Below are 22,503 nucleotides of genomic sequence, written 5' to 3'. Positions count from 1 at the left end.
AAAGTTGGATTGTGTGTACCATGCTGCCTTGCGCTTTGTGACGAGTGCCTCTTCACGCACTCATCATTGTACCTTGTACGAATTGGTGGGTTGGACTTCTTTGTTTCAAAGGAGAAAAATACACATGTTGATGTTTATTGCTAAGGCATTGTTAGGAAAACTACCAGTTTATATCTGTCGTCTTTTATCGTATTACACCTGTACTTATAGCACTAGATCTAGTGCTAAATTCCTTTTAAAGGTTCCGAGAGTACGTTCAGAGTTTGGTAAAACTGCCTTCTCTTCCTATGCTCCCTGGTTATGGAATGAGCTGCAGAGTATAATAATGATAGAAGCACTCCCCTCTTTAAAAGTTTTTAAAAATCTCTTATTGACCAATTTAAGGGAAACGTGTGTATGTTTGGTTAAGTAGCTTTTGTTGTTATTTCGAGTGCTGGACAAAATTTTATGAAAGATTCTGAGGTTTTTTTATGTTTGTATGTTGTTTATGTGAAACTTTCTGTGCTGCCATTTTGGCCAGGACTCCCTGGAAGAAGAGATTTTATATCTCAATGGGACTATCCTGGTAAAATAAAGGATAAATAAAATAAAAATAAAAATCTTAAAGAGCGCGATGGATTATAGGGTGATAGAAGATCCGTTAAATAGACTGGAGCTAAGCCGTTTAGGGCTTTATAAGTCAGTAGCAATACCTTGTAATTAATACGGAACTTTATAGGTAACCAATGCAGTGATGATAAAATCTGTGTTATATGATCATATTTTCTTGATCTCGTAAGAACTCTAGCGGCGGCATTTTGGACTAACTGTAGCTTGTTTATTGAGGATGCAGGACAACCAGCTAATAAAGCATTACAGTAATCCAGTCTCGAGGTCATGAATGCATGAACTAACTTTTCTGCATCAGAAACTGATAGCATATTACGTAGCTTAGCAATGTTTCTAAGGTGGAAAAAGGCTGTTTTTGTAACATATGAAATATGATTTTCAAAAGACAGGTTGCAATCGAGTATAACACCCAGGTCTTTTACTGTAGAGGATAAAGTAACAGGACATCCTATGATGTTAAAGTTGTATTGTGCGAGGTTTTGTGGGCGATTTTTTGAACCGATAAGTATTACCTCTGTCTTTATCTGGATTTAATAAAAGAAAATTACGCATCATCCAATCTTTTATATCTTTAACACACTCTGTCAATTTGGAAAATTTTGCATTTTCATCCGGCCGTGATGAAATATATATTTGAGTGTCATCAGCATAACAATGGAAACTAATTCCATGTTTCCTTATAATATTTCCAAGTGGCATCATATATATTGAGAATAACAGAGGGCCTAACACAGATCCCTGCGGCACTCCATAGTTTACTGGAGTTATGGTCGATTTTTCTCCATTTAAATAGACAAAATGGTAGCGGTCAGATAGGTATGATTTGAACCAGCTTAGTGCTTGTCCTTGAACACCAGTATAATTTTGTAGTCGATCTAAGAGTAATGTATGATCTATAGTATCGAACGCAGCACTAAGATCAAGTAAAACTAGTATTGAGATACAGCCTTGGTCAGAAGCTAAAAGTAAATCATTTGTGATTTTAACGAGCGCAGTTTCAGTGCTATGATGCGGTCTGAATCCAGACTGAAACTTTTCATAGATATCATTTTGTTGCAAGAAAGAGCCCAGTTGAGCGGACACCACTTTTTCTAATATTTTAGACATAAATGGAAGATTTGAAATGGGTCTATAATTTGCTAGATTATTATGATCTAATTGTGGTTTCTTAATGAGAGGTTTTATAACTGCCAGTTTAAATGTTCTTGGAACATGACCTAAAGATAAAGACGAGTTAATAATATTGAGGAGAGGCTCTTCCACTACAGGTAACACTTCTTTCAGTAGTTTAGTTGGTATAGGATCTAATAAACATGTTGTTGTTTTAGATGAAGTGATACGTTTATTTAACTCTTTTTGTTCTATAGTTGTAAAGCACTGTAATTGTTCTTGCGGGGTGATAATTGAAGCTGAATTATAAGGCGCGATTGAAGATTGAACGTTTACAATTGTGGTTCTGATGCTTTCTATTTTCTCAGTGAAGAAGTTCATGAAATCATTACTACTGAACTGTAACGGGATATTTTGTTCGGGTGACGTCTGTTTATTTGTTAGTCTAGCCACGGTGTTAAATAAAAACCTTGTATTGTTTTGGTTGTTTTCTATTAGTTTGCGGAGGTGCTCAGCCCTGGCCGCTTTTAGGGCCTTTTTATAACGTGACATACTGTCTTTCCACGCGATTCTAAAGACCTCTAAATTAGTATGTTTCCATTTACGCTCTAAAATACGGGTTTCTCTCTTTAAAACATGCGTAGTGTTGTTATACCATGGTGCTTTATTTTTCTCTCTGACCTTTTTTAATTTAATAGGTGCAACCACATCCAATGTTCTAGAGAGAATGGTGCTCATAGTGCTAGTTAGTTCTTCTAGTTCATCTGTTTGTTTGGGTTCAGGCAGCAGCTGAGACAGATTAGATAAGCAATTTGAGAAATTATCTATGGTGGATGGGAGGATTGTTCTGCCTGGTTGATAACGCGACGCCGCATGACATATTACAGCAGTACGTAATATGCAAGTTACCATGTAGTGATCAGTGACTTCATCACTTTGTGGAATGATATCTATATCGGTTGGATCGGTTCCATGTGATATAATTAAATCGAGTGTATGATTAAGACGATGTGTTGGTCCGGTGACGTTTTGCTTGACCCCAAATGAATTTAATAAATCTGTAAACGCAGCTCCTAACGCATCATTTGGATTATCTACGTGTATGTTAAAATCTCCAACAATTAATGCTTTATCGACATTGACTAATAGGTCTGAGAGAAAATCTGCAAACTCTTTTAGGAAATCAGCGTAAGGCCCTGGCGGTCTATATACGGTAGCCAAGGCTAGAGATAATAGGGATGTTTTTCTAACATCTAAGAGCGTAACATTTAGTACAAGTACTTCAAATGAAATAAACTTATAACCCATTTTCTGAGTAACATTTAGAATATCTCTATAAATGGTTGCAACACCGCCGCCATGACCAATCAGACGGGGCTCATGCTTATAACAGTATCCAGGAGGAGTAGACTCATTAATACCGAAATAATCATTTGGTTTAAGCCAGGTTTCAGTAAGGCAAAGTACATCGAAGCTATTATCTGTGACTATTTCATTTACAATAACTGCCTTAGGTGTGAGTGATCTAATGTTTAGAAGACCTAGCTTTAGAAATAGTTTTTGTTTACTAATAGCAACATTTTCTGTTTTAATAACAATTCGATTTTTCCTAGATCCTGCATTAGATTTATTATTTGATCTCACTAAACGAAGAATAGACACGGTTTCTATGCAATGTTCTACACTAGTATTTATATCAGTTGAATTGGTGCAGCAGAGACTATGATTTGGACTTTTGGTTACTAGTCAAAGGGTATTTAACATTTTGGAGATGTTATCCGACAGAAGATCCGCTCCGAATCTGCTTGGGTGTAAGCCATCAGCACGGAAAAGCCTAGGATGCTCCCAAAACAGATTCCAACTAAATGTACCGCATTGCGGTACAAAATATGACCGCCGCTCAGGCCTGCACTGGCTTTCCACAAAAATAAATGACGTGGAGTAATTTGGCTGTATTGCGTGTTTATGTATATACCTAAAAAAAGTAATAGTATGTGCATGTCTGTCTGTGTGTGTGTGTGTGTGTGTGTGTGTGTGTGTGTGTGTGTGTGTGTGTGTGTGTGTGTGTGTGTATGTGTGTGTATTTGTGTATGTGTGTGTCTGTGTGTGTGTGTGTGTGTGTGTGTGTCTGTGCGTGTATGTATGTGCGTATATGTGTGCGCGTGTGTGTTTGTGTGTGTGTGTGTCTGTGCATGTGGATTTGTATGTGTGTGTATGGGTGTGTGTCTGTGCGTGTGGATGTCAGTGTGTGTGCATGCTTGCGTTTGTTTGTATTCCTGCATGTGTGTGTGTGACAGTATCATCCTAAACCAGCAACCCTTCGCTCAACAGCACCATCTACAGGCCGATGAGTGTACAGTCACTAAATGTGCACATAAATGAATTTATTTTATACCCCCCCATGGATGAAATTCTACAAAACTTAGCAGAGGATACCCCCAGAGGTTGTCAAGTTAATCATACACATGAAATATGGTGCAGTTCTGAACATCTCCACTGAAGATAGGGGCGATTAAAGCAGAATAATATTGCATTTTCATTTTTTATGGGAGGGGCGCAAATCACAAATGAGTGATTATGGGCTAGGTTGATGTGCCATAAAAATGTCTTCATCCTCGGTGCCACGGTTCAGGTAGTTATTTAGGAAAAACTGAATTTTTTTGGGTTTGGGGGGGCCCAGCGCGGGGGGGAGTGGCCCCCGGGGACCAAACGAAATTTTTCCTTAGAAGTCTAGTGGGGCTACATGCCCACCAAATTTCATGTTCCCCGGTGTTTCGGTGTCCCTGGTATGGTTGACGAAAAATTTACGGGGGCCCCAGCACGGGGGGGGGGGAAGTGGCCCCCGGGGACCAAACGAAATTTTTCCGTAAAAGTCTAGTAGACCAACATACGATAAAAATTTCTTCATCCTCGGTGGCACGGTTCAGGTAGTTATTTAGGAAAAACTGCATTTTTTTGGGTTTGGGGGGGCCCAGCGCGGGGGGGGAGTGGCCCCCGGGGACCAAACGAAATTTTTCCTTAGAAGTCTAGTGGGGCTACATGCCCACCAAATTTCATGTTCCCCGGTGTTTCGGTGTCCCTGGTATCGTTGACGAAAAATTTAAGGGGGCCCCAGCGCGGGGGGGGAAGTGGCCCCCAGGGACCAAACGAAATTTTTCCGTAAAAGTCTAGTAGACCAACATACCATAAAAATTTCTTCATCCTCGGTGCCACGGTTCAGGTAGTTATTTAGGAAAAACTGCATTTTTGGGGGTTTGGGGGGGCCCAGCGCGGGGGGGGAGTGGCCCCCGGGGACCAAACGAAATTTTTCCTTAGAAGTCTAGTGGGGCTACATGCCCACCAAATTTCATGTTCCCCGGTGCTTCGGTGTCCCTGGTATCGTTGACGAAAAATTCAGTAAGGTGACAAAAAAAAAAAAAAAAAAAAAAAAAAAAAAAAAAAAAAAACTTTGACAATCCCTATATGACCGGCTAGCTACGCTAGCGGCGGTCATAATTATTTACAAAGAGCAGTTTCTGCTCATTGCACCATGACATTAACCATTCATTTAGCGCAAATAATCTGCTGAACTTTTCAAACTTTTCACACTTCTGTGTGTGTGTGGGGAGAGTGAGTAGAGTGTGTAAGGAGTGTGTGTGTGTGAGCGGAGTGTTTCTCACCCGTTAAGTGTGGAGTGTGTGTGTAAGTGTGTGTGTGTGTGTAAGTGTGTGTAAGTGTGTGTGAGAGCGGAGTGTGTGTGTGTAAGTGTGTGTGTGTGTAAGTGTGTGTGAGAGCGGAGTGTGTGTGGAGTGTGTGTGAGCGGTGTGTGTGTGTGTGTGTGTGTGTGTGTGTGGGGAGTGTGAGGAGAGTGTGTATGGAGTGTGTGTGTGTGAGCGGAGTGTTTCTCACCCGTTCAGCAGGTCCATGGTGGAGGAGGTGACGTCGGCATAGACGAGTGTGTCTCCGAGTGTGTGTGTGTGTGAGGAGTGTTTCTCACCCGTCCAGCAGGTCCATGGTGGAGGAGGTGACGTCGGCGTAGACGAGTGTGTGTCCGAGTGTGTGTGTGTGCAGGTGCTGCCGGTACGTGTGCAGGCTGAAGTGTTCGGAGAAGCTCTCGGGAGGATCAGTGTTTATCACACACACACTCCCTCGCTCTCCCAGGTCCGGCTCGGCTCCGGCCCGAAGCTTCAGGACTCCTGATCCCCCCATCAAGCAGTGCAGGAGCCGGCGCTTCTGCTCCTGCAGGACACACACACACACACACACACACACACACACACACACACACACACACACACACACACACACACACACACACACACACACACACACACACACACACACACACACACACACACACACACACACACACACACACACACACACACACACACACACACACTCTCAGTCCATGAATTTATTCTCACACTATGATGGTTTTGAATTATTTGAAATATAATTGGAATCACTTCAAAAAAGGAAAATATAGTTCAGTGCAGCATGTCTGTCATTCCGGCTACAGAAAATGATGTGCTTGGGAAGTGGATTCCGGATTTAGATTTATCGGCCAATATATCGGTTATCGGCTTTCAAATATAAAGAATTATCGGTTATCGGCTTTCAAATATAAAGAATTATCGGTTATCGGCTTTCAATTATGAAGAATTATTGGTTATCGGCTTTCAAATATAAAGAATTATCGGTTATTGGCTTTCAAATATGAAGAATTATCAGTTATCGGCTTTCAATTATGAAGAATTATCCGTTATCGGCTTTCAAATATAAAGAATTATCAGTTATCTGCTTTCAAATATAAAGAATTATCAGTTATCTGCTTTCAAATATAAAGAATTATCGGTTATCGGCTTTCAAATCGGCTTTCAATTATGAAGAATTATCGGTTATCGGCTTTCAAATATAAAGAATTATCGGTTAACGGCTTTCAATTATGAAGAATTATCGGTTATCGGCTTTCAATTATGAAGAATTATCGGTTATCGGCTTTCAAATATAAAGAATTATCAGTTATCTGCTTTCAAATATAAAGAATTATCGGTTATCGGCTTTCAAATCGGCTTTCGGTTATGAAGAATTATCGGTTATCGGCTTTCAAATATAAAGAATTATCAGTTATCTGCTTTCAATTATGAAGAATTATCGGCTATCAGCTTTCAAATATAAAGAATTATCGGTTATCGGCTTTCAAATATAAAGAATTATCGGTTATCGGCTTTCAAATATAAAGAATTATCGGTTATCGGCTTTCAATTATGAAGAAATATCGGTCATCGGCTTTCGGTTATCGGCTTTCAATTATGAAGAATTATCGGGTATCGGCTTTCAAATATAAAGAATTATCGGTTATCGGCTTTCAAATATAAAGAATTGTCGGCACCAATAGCCTCGTGGGCAGGGCGTTGACATATAGCGCAGTTGCGCTTCAGGCGTCCCGAGTTCGAGTCCCGGCTCGTGGACCTTTCCCGATCCCGTCCCCCTCTCTTTCTCTCCAACTACGCTTCCTGTCAACTAACTGTCCTATCATAAGATGACAAAAACGGCAAAAAAACCCTGCCAAACCCCCCCCCAAAAAAACACGAATTATCGGTTATCGGCTTTCAAATATAAAGAATTATCAGCTTTCAATAATAAAGAATTATCGGTTATCGGCTTTCAAATATAAAGAATTATCGGTTATCGGCTTTCGGTTATGAAGAATTATCGGTTATCGGCTTTCAAATATAAAGAATTATCGGTTATCGGCTTTCAAATATAAAGAATTATCGGTTATCGGCTTTCAATTATAAAGAATTATCGGTTATCTGTATCAGCCAAAATGTTCATATAGGTGCATCCCTATGTATAATATTTAATGCAATTACATCAGAAGTAGCTGTAATTAAATTACAGAAAAATAATGAGTAATCCCTTACTTTCCTTTTCAATAGAAAAGCAATTAAATTACAGTAATTAGATTACATAGTTATTAATTACACCCAACACTGTAGTGTACACATTATGTGTGTTCCTTACTCTTTACTGCTTGCTTGGATACAAAAATAATTATTGTTCTTTGGATCCAGAGTGTGGTGGTCTAACACACAGAACAGCCCATAATGCAGATACACACTGAACAGAACCAGTTTCTCCTGTAATCATACGCATGTGCACGCACACACACACGCGCACACACACACACACACTTCATTCATTCTCAGTGCATGGTTTTATTCTCACACTATGAATCACACGTTTCATGCTTGTTTTTTAAGAAAGGGCTCGTTTGATTGGCTCTGTCGTTAAAGACACTCAGTAATTAACCGAGCGATCGACGAGCACAGCCAATCAATGATGCCGCATTCTTCTACATCAACGATAATCATATCATATATGCTCAGTGAAATATATCTGTGCAGATGAAAAAATAAGATAAAGTTAAATAAAAAGATAAATAAAAAATACTAATATTATGTAATTAATAAATGTATAATCATATCTGAACAGTGATCAGGGTATAAGGATATGAGGACGACTATTACCAGCTGAAGAAAGATCGAGATGCTTAATCAAAAGTGACGTCCGGCCGAGGAAAATTCACATCTTCACCCTTTATTCAAATATTATTCAACATTTTATAATCATATTGCGTTAGTTGTGCTTGGAGTCGATAGTTTTATTTGTGATAACGCAATGAAACATGACAAACTGTGAGACTTTGCCAGACTGTCAAACAAAGACATTATGAACAAGCAAGAGAAAACCAACCAAATATTAATAACTGATTATGATGTAGTCAATGTTTGCATTTTCCTCTCAGCTTTTTATTTTATATGAATTTTGTTTGAATAGTGAAATAAAACCTGTATCTGTAGTTGTACCTTTTTTTGCCAAATAACTTTGTCAATGTTTAGCGTTTTGTTCTTCCCTCATATTTAAAACATATTTCCTCATATTTTGATGGTTTAATCAACCTTACAGGGTCATTAAAAACAAACATTCCCTCCATACTGTACATATTAATAATGAGCACAATATTTCCTCATGTCTTAGGCTGACTGAAGTCAGGAGTGGCACAGACAGAGACTGACACCTAGTGGTCAGCTGCAGTATTGATCTGTGATCTCTACAACTCCACATAACATAAAAACACAGACACTAATTACAAATGGCTTTATTAAATTCAAAATCCCTGAAAGTCCAAATCAGTTCTGGGGACAATGAGCCAGTAAATAATGAAATCTCTATATGTGTGTGAGAGTGTGTGTGTGTGTGTGTGAGAGTGAGTGTGAGTGTGAGAGTGTGTGTGTGTGAGAGTGAGTGTGAGTGTGAGAGAGTGAGTGTGAGTGTGAGAGAGTGTGTGAGTGTGTGTGTGTGAGTGTGAGAGAGTGTGTGAGTGTGTGTGTGTGAGTGTGAGAGAGTGTGTGACGAGGACACGTGTGTCACACATCTGGAGTTCTCACGTATGTAAATGTGTGTCAGGTCTGGAGAGACGATCAAAGCAGTTTCAGTTCACTCCCTCGATCACACACACACACACACACACACATTCACACACACATCACTTCAGGGATTCAGAAATATGAAGGATCCAATCACTAACAGTAAAGGGTTATGAGCTTCCATCTACAGCTGAGAATATAACTTATGCGCAAAATAAGAATATGGCATAAAACGTGTGTGTGTGTGTGTGTGTGTGGGTCACCTGGTGTGTGCAGAGCAGGTATATTGGGGGGTGTGTGTGTGTGTGTGTGTGTGTGTGTGTGGGTCACCTGGTGTGTGCAGAGCAGGTATATCGGGGGGTGTGTGTGTGTGTGTGTGTGTGTGGGTCACCTGGTGTGTGCAGAGCAGGTATATCGGGGGGTGTGTGTGTGTGTGTGTGTGTGTGGGTCACCTGGTGTGTGCAGAGCAGGTATATCGGGGTGTGTGTGTGTGTGTGTGTGTGGGTCACCTGGTGTGTGCAGAGCAGGTATATCGGGGTGTGTGTGTGTGTGGGTCACCTGGTGTGTGCAGAGCAGGTATATCGGGGTGTGTGTGTGTGTGTGTGTGTGTGTGTGTGTGTGTGTGGGTCACCTGGTGTGTGCAGAGCAGGTATATCGGGGTGTGTGTGTGTGGGCCACCTGGTGTGTGCAGAGCAGGTATATCGGGGTGTGTGTGTGTGTGTGTGTGTGTGTGTGTGTGTGTGTGGGTCACCTGGTGTGTGCAGAGCAGGTATATCGGGGTGTGTGTGTGTGTGTGTGTGTGTGTGTGTGGGTCACCTGGTGTGTGCAGAGCAGGTATATTGGGGGGTGTGTGTGTGTGTGTGTGTGTGTGTGGGTCACCTGGTGTGTGCAGAGCAGGTATATTGGGGTGTGTGTGTGTGTGTGTGTGTGTGTGTGTGTGTGTGTGTGGGTCACCTGGTGTGTGCAGAGCAGGTATATCGGGGGGTGTGTGTGTGTGTGTGTGTGGGTCACCTGGTGTGTGCAGAGCAGGTATATCGGGGTGTGTGTGTGTGTGGGTCACCTGGTGTGTGCAGAGCAGGTATATCGGGGTGTGTGTGTGTGTGTGTGTGTGTGTGGGTCACCTGGTGTGTGCAGAGCAGGTATATCGGGGTGTGTGTGTGTGTGTGTGTGTGTGTGTGTGTGGGTCACCTGGTGTGTGCAGAGCAGGTATATCGGGGTGTGTGTGTGTGTGTGTGTGTGTGTGTGTGTGGGTCACCTGGTGTGTGCAGAGCAGGTATATCGGGGTGTGTGTGTGTGTGTGTGTGTGTGTGGGTCACCTGGTGTGTGCAGAGCAGGTATATCGGGGTGTGTGTGTGTGGGCCACCTGGTGTGTGCAGAGCAGGTATATCGGGGTGTGTGTGTGTGTGTGTGTGTGTGTGTGGGTCACCTGGTGTGTGCAGAGCAGGTATATCGGGGTGTGTGTGTGTGTGTGTGTGTGTCACCTGGTGTGTGCAGAGCAGGTATATCGGGGGGTGTGTGTGTGTGTGTGTGTGGGCCACCTGGTGTGTGCAGAGCAGGTATATCGGGGTGTGTGTGTGTGTGTGTGTGTGGGCCACCTGGTGTGTGCAGAGCAGGTATATCGGGGTGTGTGTGTGTGTGTGTGTGTGTGTGTGTGTGTGTGTGTGGTCACCTGGTGTGTGCAGAGCAGGTATATCGGGGTGTGTGTGTGTGTGTGTGTGTGGGCCACCTGGTGTGTGCAGAGCAGGTATATCGGGGTGTGTGTGTGTGTGTGTGTGTGTGTGTGTGTGTGTGTGTGTGTGTGGGTCACCTGGTGTGTGCAGAGCAGGTATATCGGGGTGTGTGTGTGTGTGTGTGTGTGTGTGGGTCACCTGGTGTGTGCAGAGCAGGTATATTGGGGGGTGTGTGTGTGTGTGTGTGTGTGTGTGGGTCACCTGGTGTGTGCAGAGCAGGTATATTGGGGTGTGTGTGTGTGTGTGTGTGTGTGTGTGTGTGTGGGTCACCTGGTGTGTGCAGAGCAGGTATATCGGGGTGTGTGTGTGTGTGGGTCACCTGGTGTGTGCAGAGCAGGTATATCGGGGTGTGTGTGTGTGTGTGTGTGTGTGTGGGTCACCTGGTGTGTGCAGAGCAGGTATATCGGGGTGTGTGTGTGTGTGTGTGTGTGTGTGTGTGTGTGTGGGTCACCTGGTGTGTGCAGAGCAGGTATATCGGGGTGTGTGTGTGTGTGTGTGTGTGTGTGTGTGGGTCACCTGGTGTGTGCAGAGCAGGTATATCGGGGTGTGTGTGTGTGTGTGTGTGTGTGTGGGTCACCTGGTGTGTGCAGAGCAGGTATATCGGGGTGTGTGTGTGTGGGCCACCTGGTGTGTGCAGAGCAGGTATATCGGGGTGTGTGTGTGTGTGTGTGTGTGTGTGTGGGTCACCTGGTGTGTGCAGAGCAGGTATATCGGGGTGTGTGTGTGTGTGTGTGTGTGTCACCTGGTGTGTGCAGAGCAGGTATATCGGGGGGTGTGTGTGTGGGTCACCTGGTGTGTGCAGAGCAGGTATATCGGGGTGTGTGTGTGTGGGTCACCTGGTGTGTGCAGAGCAGGTATATCGGGGTGTGTGTGTGTGTGTGTGTGTGTGTGTGTGTGTGGGTCACCTGGTGTGTGCAGAGCAGGTATATCGGGGTGTGTGTGTGTGTGTGTGTGTGTGTGTGTGTGTGTGTGTGTGGGTCACCTGGTGTGTGGAGAGCAGGTATATCGGGGTGTGTGTGTGTGTGTGTGTGTGTGTGTGTGTGTGGGTCACCTGGTGTGTGCAGAGCAGGTATATCGGGGTGTGTGTGTGTGTGTGTGTGTGTGTGTGTGTGTGTGTGTGAGTGTGTGTGTAGCCCCTTTCACACAGAGATTCCGGAAAATACACGGATAAAGTGACCCGGGATTTGACCCGGATTCGTTTGATTTTGGTTCATTCACACTGCCAGTGATTTTCCGGAATCAGAGAGTGCGTTCACACACAACCCGTAAAAATGCCGTAAAGACACGTGACATCGATGTGACTTGTAATGTCTCCGCAGTGTCTTAAGTTTGCGTATGAGTTGCGATCTCTCTCTCTCTCCACGCTTGTGCATTTGTTTCTCTGATTCGATCATAAAATTGCACTTTACGTACCGTTTCACAGCTGGAGAACGAGCCCGGCTTCAGCGTCATCACTACGACACGGCATTATTACGGCTTTTGTTCACACAGCGGGCGTTCCGGGACTGAACACGGCAATGTTACTAGGTCCCGACCCGGCATCAATCCCGGCATAAATCCCGGGTCGAGTTTGCGTTCACACAGAAGGCGCTCTGGCAATTTGCCGGCAATTTGCCGGGTTCAAAGCGCTATGTGAAAGGGGCTCTGGTGTGTGCAGAGCAGGTATATCGGGGTGTGTGTGTGTGTGTGTGTGTGGGTCACCTGGTGTGTGCAGAGCAGGTATATCGGGGGATGTGTGTGTGTGTGTGTGTGTGGGTCACCTGGTGTGTGGAGAGCAGGTATATCGGGGGGTGTGTGTGTGTGTGTGTGGGTCACCTGGTGTGTGGAGAGCAGGTATATCGGGGGGTGTGTGTGTGTGTGTGTGGGTCACCTGGTGTGTGCAGAGCAGGTATATCGGGGTGTGTGTGTGTGTGTGTGTGTGGGTCACCTGGTGTGTGCAGAGCAGGTATATCGGGGTGTGTGTGTGTGTGTGTGTGTGGGTCACCTGGTGTGTGGAGAGCAGGTATATCGGGGGGGTGTGTGTGTGTGTGTGGGTCACCTGGTGTGTGCAGAGCAGGTATATCGGGGTGTGTGTGTGTGTGTGTGTGTGTGTGTGTGGGTCACCTGGTGTGTGCAGAGCAGGTATATCGGGGGATGTGTGTGTGTGTGTGTGTGTGTGTGTGTGGGTCACCTGGTGTGTGCAGAGCAGGTATATCGGGGGATGTGTGTGTGTGTGTGTGTGTGTGTGTGTGTGTGTGGGTCACCTGGTGTGTGCAGAGCAGGTATATCGGGGTGTGTGTGTGTGTGTGTGTGTGTGTGTGGGTCACCTGGTGTGTGCAGAGCAGGTATATCGGGGGATGTGTGTGTGTGTGTGTGTGTGTGTGTGTGTGTGGGTCACCTGGTGTGTGCAGAGCAGGTATATCGGGGTGTGTGTGTGTGTGTGTGTGTGTGTGGGTCACCTGGTGTGTGCAGAGCAGGTATATCGGGGTGTGTGTGTGTGTGTGTGTGTGGGTCACCTGGTGTGTGCAGAGCAGGTATATCGGGGTGTGTGTGTGTGTGTGTGTGTGGGTCACCTGGTGTGTGCAGAGCAGGTATATCGGGGGATGTGTGTGTGTTAGAGCCCTGCACGGGCCTCAAATCTAGGCCCGAGCCCGGCCCTAGCCCGACCCGTGTCCGACAGCTCATCAGAATTATCAGCCCGAGTCCGTTTTTTTTTTTTTTTTTTTTTTACAGCGGCAGCCTGCCCTATTTGCAGCCATTAAAATATGTCCGTTTTGTTCGTTATGTTTCTTTTCTTTTCATTTCTTTATTAAGTTAATTTAGACAAATGTTTGGAGCATTAAAAAAAATTAAATAAATGACGACCAAGCAAGCCGAGCCAACAGCGAGTAAACATGTTTGATCAATTTAGCCTCTCAAATCAACGCTAATACTTTACTTGGCTACAATAAAATCCATAGATATAAAACACTTCAAGCATATCACACAGACAGTTAGTTTAATGTTTATTTATTAAACCACAGTGAGTAAATTTTTTTTGAAATACTGAGGCAGGCTCAGGCTACTCGCAACAGCGCTCGCAAACGAAATGAGCAATAGCCAATCTAAACAAATAAAATAAAATAAATCAAAAACAAACTTGCAGGTTATCTTACCTAAAAAATGCACCACAGAACATGGCCATTCTTTTTTCCAGTAGTTTCCAACAGTTAAACGGAAATAAAGTCCAATCAAACGAAAAGTTAGAACAGTCTCTACAGAGCATCGTGGAGAAAAAGAATAGCATCCACAGTGGAAGATTTGAACCCAGTCCTCTCTTCTATCACTCTGCGATTTTTCTCTTAATATTCTCCATTATTTGCACATGAGGTGAATCGTTGGTTGCGCTGACGGGAAACCTTCTGTGTGTGTGTGCGTGTGTGTGTGTGTGCGTGCGTGAGACTGTCATCAATCATAAGTCACGATTATGAAAGTTATGAGGTTATTAAATGTCTTTCTATGTTTGTTTTTCTATCGTCGACGTCAACTTCTCATATTTTTTTAATTAATGTCTAAAAATATAAAAAGAAGGATAACCCAAAAAAGGCCCGAGGCCCGGCCCGCATGTGAACTATGACGTGAAAATTGGCCCGAAGCCCGGCCCTAGGGGCGTAAAAAAGTCGGGGCCCGTCGGACTCGGGCTGAAATGCAGGGCTCTAGTGTGTGTGTGTGTGTGTGTGTGTGTGTGTGTGTGTGTGTGGGTCACCTGGTGTGTGCAGAGCAGGTATATCGGGGTGTGTGTGTGTGTGTGTGTGTGTGTGTGTGTGTGTGTCACCTGGTGTGTGCAGAGCAGGTATATCGGGGGGTGTGTGTGGGTCACCTGGTGTGTGCAGAGCAGGTATATCGGGGTGTGTGTGTGTGTGTGTGGGTCACCTGGTGTGTGCAGAGCAGGTATATCGGGGTGTGTGTGTGTGTGTGTGGGTCACCTGGTGTGTGCAGAGCAGGTATATCGGGGTGTGTGTGTGTGTGGGTCACCTGGTGTGTGCAGAGCAGGTATATCGGGGTGTGTGTGTTTGTGTGTGTGTGTGTGTGTGGGTCACCTGGTGTGTGCAGAGCAGGTATATCGGGGTGTGTGTGTGTGTGTGTGTGTGTGTGTGTGTGGGTCACCTGGTGTGTGCAGAGCAGGTATATCGGGGTGTGTGTCGGCACAGTGCTCCGCTCACAGCTCAGACCCAGAGTCCTCAGGATCTCCGTCAGAACCTCGTAGCGAAGAGAGTTGCTCATCTTCAGCTCGGAGAAGCCCTGAGCATCATGAACATCTGGATCCGCTTCCAAACGCACCTGAACACAAGAGGAGACGCACATCTGTGTCAAACACACACTCAACACAAGAGGAGACGCACATCTGTGTCAAACACACACTCAACACAAGAGACGCACATCTGTGTCCAACACACACTCAACACAAGAGGAGACGCACATCTGTATCCAACACTCAACACAAGAGACGCACATCTGTGTCCAACACACACTCAACACAAGAGGAGACGCACATCTGTATCCAACACTCAACACAAGAGACGCACATCTGTGTCCAACACACACTCAACACAAGAGGAGACGCACATCTGTGTCAAACACACACTCAACACAAGAGACGCACATCTGTGTCCAACACACACTCAACACAAGAGGAGACGCACATCTGTGTCCAACACACACTCAACACAAGAGACGCACATCTGTGTCCAACACACACTCAACACAAGAGGCGCACATCTGTGTCCAACACACTCAACACAAGAGGAGACGCACATCTGTGTCCAACACACACTCAACACAAGAGGAGACGCACATCTGTATCCAACACTCAACACAAGAGGAGGAGCACATCTGTGTCCAACACACACTCAACACAAGAGACGCACATCTGTGTCCAACACACACTCAACACAAGAGGCGCACATCTGTGTCCAACACACTCAACACAAGAGGAGACGCACATCTGTGTCCAACACACACTCAACACAAGAGGAGACGCACATCTGTGTCCAACACACACTCAACACAAGAGACGCACATCTGTATCCAACACACTCAACACAAGAACACATCTGAGTCCAACACACACTCAACACAAGAGCACATCTGTGTCCAACACACACTCAACACAAGAGCACATCTGTGTCCAACACTCAACACAAGAGACGCACATCTGTGTCCAACACACACTCAACACAAGAGACGCACATCTGTATCCAACACACTCAACACAAGAACACATCTGTGTCCAACACACACTCAACACAAGAGCACATCTGTGTCCAACACACACTCAACACAAGAGCACATCTGTGTCCAACACACACTCAACACAAGAGCACATCTGTGTCCAACACACACTCAACACAAGAGCACATCTGTATCCAACACTCAACACAAGAGACGCACATCTGTGTCCATCACACACTCAACACAAGAGGAGACGCACATCTGTGTCCAACACACACTCAACACGAGCACATCTGTGTCCGACACACTCAACACAAGAGACGCACATCTGTATCCAACACACTCAACACAAGAACACATCTGTGTCCAACACACACTCAACACAAGAGGAGACGCACATCTGTGTCCAACACACACAACACAAGAGGAGACGCACATCTGTGTCCAACACACACACAACACAAGAGGAGACGCACATCTGTGTCCAACACACACACAACACAAGAGGAGACGCACATCTGTGTCCAACACACACTCAACACAAGAGACGCACATCTGTGTCTAGGCCTGTCACGATTATGAAATTTGGCTGACAATTAATTGTCTAAAAAATAATTGCGGTTATGACGATTAATTGTCAGTTTTAGGGCTTTGACGATTAATTGTCTGTGTTAGGGCTTTGGCAATTATGCTGATTAATTGTCTGTTTTAGGGCTTTGTGCTTCATTCATTAAATAATTGTGATGAATTTAATCCTTTGTAAGTTATCATTTTGCAGTGTAAGTTTACAGTTAACACCTTTAAATATTAAATAAATAGGCTATATTCAATAGCTATGACAATTTGTTTATTAAACTTAGTGAGTGTATAAATCAGCAGCAAAAAGTAATTTTTGAAAACATCTGCACAGTAATTTAATAAAATCTAAACATGTTAATAAAAACAAATGTGCACAAACCATGATAATATGATACGCTTCAAAACAGAGCGGAACAAAGCGCGTATGCGCATCGCGGGTGCAGAATGATGTGCTTAATGCAACATGGAGTCGCAGCGATGCACAAGTGCGCATTTAAAAGTTCACGGCACAAAGCGAAGAAATGTCGAGGGCACAAATCCTAGTGTATATCAGTCCAACAGTTTATTGATCATTTGTTTCTTCACAGTTTTAAACTCCAGTTATTGTGCGTCTGATGCCAATTCATAGTCCTTGTGCTGTGTAGGCACACGGTAGCGAGCGAGTCATTTAGAAACAGCAAAAAACTCCAGCAAAATAAAGTCATTTTATGCAAATCCACAGCCCTTTATCTACAGATCAAGCATTATAACGTCAATGTCACATTGGAGAAAGTTTTACCGTGTATCCTGTCGTAACCGGACGACGCGCGCTGTTTGAATGCTGAACGGAATGATTGACAGCTGCAGAGTTTGAATGCTGAACGGAATGATTGACAGCTGCAGACGAGTTTGTGAACTTTAATTTAACAATGTAAATATACTACTGTCCCTCACATTAAGCTATGGAATGGCTTCAGATGACTTTGAATATATTGCTAGAAAACGTAATTAGTGCTTGACTGCTTGTCTATTTATTTTGGTTCATGACTCCCCCTTGTGCCGTAGGTCTATAAAAGAGCGCAATAATCGCGGTTGTCTGAAACAATCGCGGTTAGATCAAATAATCGCGATCAGACGGTTATTTAATTATCGCGACAGGCCTATCTGTGTCCAACACACACTCAACACAAGAGACGCACATCTGTGTCCAACACACACTCAACACAAGAGCACATCTGTGTCCAACACACACTCAACACAAGAGACGCACATCTGTGTCCAACACACACTCAACACAAGAGACGCACATCTGTGTCCAACACACACTCAACACAAGAGACGCACATCTGTGTCCAACACACACTCAACACAAGAGACGCACATCTGTGTCCAACACACTCAACACAAGAGGAGACGCACATCTGTGTCCAACACACACTCAACACAAGAGACGCACATCTGTGTCCAACACACACTCAACACAAGAGACGCACATCTGTGTCCAACACACACTCAACACAACGCACATCTGTGTCCAACACACACTCAACACAAGAGACGCACATCTGTGTCCAACACACTCAACACAAGAGCACATCTGTGTCCAACACACACTCAACACAAGAGGAGAAGCACATCTGTATCCAACACACTCAACACAAGAGCACATCTGTGTCCAACACACACTCAACACAAGAGGAGACGCACATCTGTATCCAACACACTCAACACAAGAGCACATCTGTGTCCAACACACACTCAACACAAGAGCACATCTGTGTCCAACACACACTCAACACAAGAGACGCACATCTGTGTCCAACACACACTCAACACAAGAGGAGACGCACATCTGTATCCAACACACTCAACACAAGAGCACATCTGTGTCCAACACACACTCAACACAAGAGACGCACATCTGTGTCCAACACACACTCAACACAAGAGACGCACATCTGTGTCCAACACACACTCAACACAAGAGGAGACGCACATCTGTATCCAACACACTCAACACAAGAGCACATCTGTGTCCAACACACACTCAACACAAGAGACGCACATCTGTGTCCAACACACACTCAACACAAGAGGAGACGCACATCTGTGTCCAACACACACTCAACACAAGAGGAGACGCATATCTGTGTCCAACACACACTCAACACAAGAGGAGACGCACATCTGTGTCCAACACACACTCAACACAAGAGGAGACGCATATCTGTGTCCAACACACACTCAACACAAGAGCACATCTGTGTCCAACACACACTCAACACAAGAGACGCACATCTGTGTCCAACACACACTCAACACAAGAGACGCACATCTGTGTCCAACACACACTCAACACAAGAGCACATCTGTGTCCAACACACACTCAACACAAGAGCACATCTGTGTCCAACACACACTCAACACAAGAGGAGACGCACAGCTGTGTCCAACACACACTCAACACAAGAGCACATCTGTGTCCAACACACACTCAACACAAGAGGAGACGCACATCTGTATCCAACACTCAACACAAGAGCACATCTGTGTCCAACACACACTCAACACAAGAGCACATCTGTGTCCAACACACTCAACACAAGAACACATCTGTGTCCAACACACACTCAACACAAGAGCACATCTGTGTCCAACACACACTCAACACAAGAGCACATCTGTGTCCAACACACACTCAACACAAGAGCACATCTGTGTCCAACACACACTCAACACAAGAGCACATCTGTGTCCAACACACACTCAACACAAGAGCACATCTGTATCCAACACTCAACACAAGAGACGCACATCTGTGTCCAACACACACTCAACACAAGAGGAGACGCATATCTGTGTCCAACACACACTCAACACAAGAGCACATCTGTGTCCAACACACACTCAACACAAGAGACGCACATCTGTATCCAACACACTCAACACAAGAACACATCTGTGTCCAACACACACTCAACACAAGAGGAGACGCACATCTGTGTCCAACACACACACAACACAAGAGGAGACGCACATCTGTGTCCAACACCGACTCAACACAAGAGCACATCTGTGTCCAACACACACTCAACACAAGAGACGCACATCTGTGTCCAACACACACTCAACACAAGAGACGCACATCTGTGTCCAACACACACTCAACACAAGAGACGCACATCTGTGTCCAACACACACTCAACACAAGAGACGCACATCTGTGTCCAACACACACTCAACACAAGAGCACATCTGTGTCCAACACACACTCAACACAAGAGACGCACATCTGTGTCCAACACACACTCAACACAAGAGACGCACATCTGTGTCCAACACACACTCAACACAAGAGACGCACATCTGTGTCCAACACACACTCAACACAAGAGCACATCTGTGTCCAACACACACTCAACACAAGAGGAGACGCACATCTGTGTCCAACACACACTCAACACAAGAGGGGACGCACATCTGTGTCCAACACACTCAACACAAGAGGAGACGCACATCTGTGTCCAACACACACTCAACACAAGAGACGCACATCTGTGTCCAACACACACTCAACACAAGAGGAGACGCACATCTGTGTCCAACACACACTCAACACAAGAGGAGACGCACATCTGTGTCCAACACACACTCAACACAAGAGGAGACGCACATCTGTGTCCAACACACACTCAACACAAGAGACGCACATCTGTGTCCAACACACACTCAACACAAGAGACGCACATCTGTATCCAACACACTCAACACAAGAGGAGACGCACATCTGTGTCCAACACACACTCAACACAAGAGACGCACATCTGTGTCCAACACACACTCAACACAAGAGGAGACGCACATCTGTGTCCGACACACACTCAACACAAGAGGAGACGCACATCTGTGTCCAACACACACTCAACACAAGAGCACATCTGTGTCCGACACACACTCAACACAAGAGACGCACATCTGTGTCCGACACACACTCAACACAAGAGGAGACGCACATCTGTGTCCAACACACACTCAACACAAGAGACGCACATCTGTGTCCAACACACACTCAACACAAGAGGAGACGCACATCTGTGTCCAACACACACTCAACACAAGAGACGCACATCTGTGTCCAACACACACTCAACACAAGAGCACATCTGTGTTCGACACACACTCAACACAAGAGGAGACGCACATCTGTGTCCAACACACACTCAACACAAGAGCACATCTGTGTCCGACACACACTCAACACAAGAGACGCACATCTGTGTCCGACACACACTCAACACAAGAGGAGACGCACATCTGTGTCCAACACACACTCAACACAAGAGACGCACATCTGTGTCCAACACACACTCAACACAAGAGACGCACATCTGTGTCCAACACACACTCAACACAAGAGCACATCTGTGTCCAACACACACTCAACACAAGACACGCACATCTGTGTCCAACACACACTCAACACAAGAGCACATCTGTGTTCGACACACACTCAACACAAGAGGAGACGCACATCTGTGTCCGACACACACTCAACACAAGAGGAGACGCACATCTGTGTCCGACACACACTCAACACAAGAGGAGACGCACATCTGTGTCCAACACACACTCAACACAAGAGCACATCTGTGTCCGACACACACTCAACACAAGAGACGCACATCTGTGTCCGACACACACTCAACACAAGAGGAGACGCACATCTGTGTCCAACACACACTCAACACAAGAGACGCACATCTGTGTCCAACACACACTCAACACAAGAGACGCACATCTGTGTCCAACACACACTCAACACAAGAGCACATCTGTGTCCAACACACACTCAACACAAGAGACGCACATCTGTGTCCAACACACACTCAACACAAGAGCACATCTGTGTTCGACACACTCAACACAAGAGGAGACGCACATCTGTGTCCGACACACACTCAACACAAGAGGAGACGCACATCTGTGTCCGACACACACTCAACACAAGAGGAGACGCACATCTGTGTCCAACACACACTCAACACAAGAGCACATCTGTGTCCGACACACACTCAACACAAGAGACGCACATCTGTGTCCGACACACACTCAACACAAGAGGAGACGCACATTAGGGCTGGGACGGTATGGATTTTTTCTTACCGCGGTTGAAAAGCAAAAAGTTACCGCGGTATAGCGGTAAACCGCTTTAAACCTCAACCCCCCTCCCCACCCCCACAGTTTTTTTTTCTGCGACGTCGCGGCTGGAACAACAAACAAAGTGTGGCAATGATAATCTCAGGTACTGTTTATGTGAGCGAAGCGGCGCAGAGAGACACTTCTGAAACGCGCCGCGTCGTGGCTGGTGTAAACACAAGCACTGCCTTGAGTGGCCGCGATCAGCTCCGGTAGCCGCGCCACAGAGTGTAAATAAGGGGTTATAGTCAATAGCCTACGAATGGAATGTTATTATGTGTCATGGAACATTGCGCTCCCCAACTTGCGAAAGGTCGGATTTGCTCCATCTTTTGATGACAAGTTTTGTTTAGAAAACCTTGAATTAATGTAAGACACAATGTTATTAAGACACAATCCATGTCATTAGACACAACGTGAACACATGTGAAGGCCAATGTTTATTTATTTTTATTTTTTTGCGGTGATGGCGGTGACGAGCTCAGACCCGCGGTAGGCGTCACGTGACCGCGGTAACTGTCCCAGCCCTAACGCACATCTGTGTCCAACACACACTCAACACAAGAGGAGACGCACATCTGTTGACGAAACTGCTCTTTGTAAATAATTGGAATCTGTTTTGGGAGCGTCCTAGGCTTTTCCGTGCTGATGGCTTACACCCAAGCAGATTCGGAGCGGATCTTCTGTCAGATAAC

At 45.2% G+C, this 22,503-nt stretch overlaps 1 protein-coding gene across 3 annotated transcripts in view; it reads right to left on the bottom strand.

Moving 5' to 3' along the window:
• hlcs (holocarboxylase synthetase (biotin-(proprionyl-CoA-carboxylase (ATP-hydrolysing)) ligase)) overlaps nucleotides 1-22,503 on the bottom strand; it is a 79,542-nt gene that overhangs the window by 31,388 nt on the left and 25,651 nt on the right. For all 3 annotated transcript variants that reach the window (XM_082158621.1, XM_082158622.1, XM_082158620.1), the window contains 2 exons: nucleotides 14,990-15,163; nucleotides 5,696-5,937 (listed from right to left, as the gene is read on the bottom strand). In XM_082158621.1, coding sequence (XP_082014747.1) covers nucleotides 5,696-5,937; nucleotides 14,990-15,163 — 416 coding nt within the window. The remainder of the gene's footprint in view (nucleotides 1-5,695; nucleotides 5,938-14,989; nucleotides 15,164-22,503) is intronic.

The sequence above is a fragment of the Leuciscus leuciscus genome, assembly GCF_965113295.1.
Source record: "Leuciscus leuciscus genome assembly, chromosome: 24".
Taxonomy (NCBI): domain Eukaryota; kingdom Metazoa; phylum Chordata; class Actinopteri; order Cypriniformes; family Leuciscidae; genus Leuciscus; species Leuciscus leuciscus.
This window is presented reverse-complemented; position numbering and strand designations above follow the sequence as displayed.